The sequence below is a fragment of the Nerophis ophidion genome, linkage group LG03, assembly GCF_033978795.1.
Source record: "Nerophis ophidion isolate RoL-2023_Sa linkage group LG03, RoL_Noph_v1.0, whole genome shotgun sequence".
Classification (NCBI taxonomy): domain Eukaryota; kingdom Metazoa; phylum Chordata; class Actinopteri; order Syngnathiformes; family Syngnathidae; genus Nerophis; species Nerophis ophidion.
Genome location: NC_084613.1, coordinates 1,228,918 through 1,232,823, shown reverse-complemented (window position 1 = coordinate 1,232,823; position 3,906 = coordinate 1,228,918). Strand labels below are relative to the sequence as shown.

General features: G+C 39.0%; 1 protein-coding gene across 1 annotated transcript in view; it reads right to left on the bottom strand.

The window, feature by feature from the left end:
* LOC133548668 (microtubule-associated protein 1S-like) overlaps positions 1-2,190 on the bottom strand; it is a 30,205-nt gene extending 28,015 nt beyond the window's left edge. Inside the window, exon 1 of the mRNA XM_061893642.1 lies at positions 1,828-2,190. Coding sequence (XP_061749626.1) covers positions 1,828-1,993 — 166 coding nt within the window. The 5' untranslated portion in view covers positions 1,994-2,190. The remainder of the gene's footprint in view (positions 1-1,827) is intronic.
* Positions 2,191-3,906: the final 1,716 nt, after the last annotated feature.

Below are 3,906 nucleotides of genomic sequence, written 5' to 3'. Positions count from 1 at the left end.
CCCCTCTCTAATTATGTAGCACCACTTCAAGCTGGAGGGCTGCAAACATGATGTACACCCTCTCTCTAATTATGTAGCACCACTTCAAGCTGGAGGGCTACAAATATGTTGTACACCCCTCTCTAATTATGTAGCACCACTTCAAGCTGGAGGGCTGCAAACATGATGTACACCCTTCTCTAATGATGTAGCACCACTTCAAGCTGGAGGGCTACAAATATGTTGTACACCCCTCTCTAATTATGTAGCACCACTTCAAGCTGGAGGGCTACAAATATGTTGTACACCCCTCTCTAATTATGTAGCACCACTTCAAGCTGGAGGGCTGCAAACATGATGTACACCCTTCTCTAATTATGTAGCACCACTTCAAGCTGGAGGGCTGCAAACATGATGTACACCCCTCTCTAATTATGTAGCACCACTTCAAGCTGGAGGGCTACAAATATGTTGTACACCCCTCTCTAATTATGTAGCACCACTTCAAGCTGGAGGGCTACAAATATGTTGTACACCCCTCTCTAATTATGTAGCACCACTTCAAGCTGGAGGGCTACAAATATGTTGTACACCCCTCTCTAATTATGTAGCACCACTTCAAGCTGGAGGGCTACAAATATGTTGTACACCCCTCTCTAATGATGTAGCACCACTTCAAGCTGGAGGGCTACAAATATGTTGTACACCCCTCTCTAATTATGTAGCACCACTTCAAGCTGGAGGGCTACAAATATGTTGTACACCCTTCTCTAATGATGTAGCACCACTTCAAGCTGGAGGGCTACAAATATGTTGTACACCCCTCTCTAATGATGTAGCACCACTTCAAGCTGGAGGGCTACAAATATGTTGTACACCCCTCTCTAATTATGTAGCACCACTTCAAGCTGGAGGGCTGCAAATGGCTCCCGGGGCCACAAGTTGTACATCCCCTCTCTAATTATGTAGCACCACTTCAAGCTGGAGGGCTACAAATATGTTGTACACCCTTCTCTAATGATGTAGCACCACTTCAAGCTGGAGGGCTGCAAATGGCTCCCGGGGCCACAAGTTGTACACCCCTCTCTAATTATGTAGCACCACTTCAAGCTGGAGGGCTGCAAATGGCTCCCGGGGCCACAAGTTGTACACCCCTCTCTAATTATGTAGCACCACTTCAAGCTGGAGGGCTGCAAATGGCTCCCGGGGCCACAAGTTGTACACCCCTCTCTAATTATGTAGCACCACTTCAAGCTGGAGGGCTGCAAATGGCTCCCGGGGCCACAAGTTGTACACCCCTCTCTAATTATGTAGCACCACTTCAAGCTGGAGGGCTGCAAATGGCTCCCGGGGCCACAAGTTGTACATCCCCTCTCTAATTATGTAGCACCACTTCAAGCTTTATGCTCTTTTTTTGACAAAACAACAGTGTGAGCTCCTAAGCTAGAAAACATGTCCCAATATGTCCTTGGTTGGCTGCAAAAAAGTTGCAAATGGGTGTGAAAAGCAGACAATACGTACACGTTTGAGTATGATTGTGTAAATGTTGTTGCGATACATTGCGTCACGTGATTAGACAGCGCAAGTGTTCCTAATGTTGTGGCCTTTCGCAATACATGATTAACAACAACAAAATATGTTGCACATCAACAACAAAATAGCGTCCACAATCAGTTTGACAACATACGGCGTGTTATTTCAAGGTAAAACGCCAAAACGAAAGAAAAAACAAACAAAAAAAGGACATTGTGTATGATGGCCGTAAATGACGCATTCACGGTCAGTCGGATGCCGCAGTGCTGAGATGATTAAAGGCCATTTCTTTGTGTGCAAAGATCTCCTTAATACCTGTCTGGATGCGTTGGCAGACGTGTCCCGCCTGTCCGTGTGCAGCTGCGCGACCAATGATGACGAGCAGCGAGTATTTCTTGCCTTGCGGGAGCTTGGAGTCCACGCAGCGGCTCACCTCCTGCAGCCGGCCGGACGCCATGTCGGTGGCCGCCTGTGACGTCATCAGAGGAGCTCACTGCTGGAGTCCAGGATGGGAGGAGGCAAGGATGTGAGGACGTGAGGAGGCAAGGATGTGAGGACGTGAGGAGGCAAGGATGTGAGGACCTGAGGAGGCAAGGATGTGAGGACGTGAGCAGGCAAGGATGTGAGGACGTGAGGAGGCAAGGATGTGAGGACGTGAGGAGGCAAGGATGTGAGGACGTGAGGAGGCAAGGATGTGAGGACGTGAGGAGGCAAGGATGTGAGGACGTGAGGAGGCAAGGATGTGAGGACCTGAGGAGGCAAGGATGTGAGGAGGCAAGGATGTGAGGACGTGAGGAGGCAAGGATGTGAGGACGTGAGGACGTGAGGAAGGAATGTGTGAGTATAAGATCACATCTCCCAATCAATAGCCTGCCTTTAGATACTTTTCAGTAAGGACTTCTCGTCATTTATTTCCAGGCTGAGGTTTCTACATACTCAGCAAAAACAATCACATTGACACATTGCAATTTCTGATCATTATTCATATATCTTCCAATTATTTTGTTTATAAGCTATACATATTCAATTGAGGCAATTCATCATAAAATACATGAATTGACTGTTTTTTTATCATCATTTCAACATTTGTTTACGTTATTCATAGTATTTTGCATATTGTTCATACATAGGTAGATAAAATGTATTAATATATTTTTGAAAGTTGTTTTTAATATTTTAATGGAGATTATTGTGCAAAACGTTTTGTATAATGCATATATAGAGATTCACCTCAGGCAATTGATAATAAAACTCACAATATTTTTAATGTCTACTGACATTTTTTGAATTTGCTGTTTGTACATATTTGTTGTATTTTTCAATATTTTGTAACATACTGTACACTATACAAGACAATACATACTTGATAATGAATAATAATAAATCATTAAGTCATAGATCACAAAATAATTACTTTAATTTTCTTTTTTTCCCCGCACATTTTTTGACATGTTTTTTTTCCATTTATAGCTATTTATATATTTTCTGTATCATTTTGCATCTAATTTGATATATTTGGAAAAAATAATCCATCCAAAATCACCCAATTTATTGTTTACATTTTATTGTCATTTATAGACATTCTATAAAGATATTTTTTCTAATTTACTTTACATATGTTTCTATTATTTGGTCCAGCTATTATATAGATATTCAACTAAGGCAATTAATCATTGAAGACAAAATTATTTGATGTATTTGATCATTTCACCATTTTTAATGACATAATAGTAGAATTGTTCATATTTATTTATGTTTTTGAATATTTAGCATATAGTTTGTAAATATATTCTTCTAAAGTAATTGACAATAACAGACAAAATTTAATGGTATATTTTTGTTGTACTTTTTTTATTTTAACTGACATAACGGTGAACATATTTATTTGTATTTATTTTGCATATTGCCAATATAGATATTCAGAAAGGTAATGGATCTTAAAACCCACAATCAGCTATTTTTTTTTTGTCTACAATTTTTAGTTACATCTTCAGAATTTGCTATTCATGCATATTTGTTGTATTATTCTGCATTTCTAATGTACACTAGATAAAGCAGTAGAAACATAAATTACCAAAACGTTTATTTAATTTTCTTTTCATTTACACATGTTTTATTGAAATGATTTTAGATTTATAGAAATGTATATGGTTTTTGTAAATTAATTCATCACAAATCAATCTATTCCATATTTTGACTTGTACTGTTATTCATACATATTCCATTAATGTCTGCTATGTATTTACATCATGCATTTTTGTGTATTATTTACAAGATATTCAACTAAGACAATGGAACCCTAACTCGCTAGAATGTTTGACTTTCTTTCAATCCATACATGTTTTATTAACATGTTTAAAATGTATAGCTATATATATATATATATATATATAT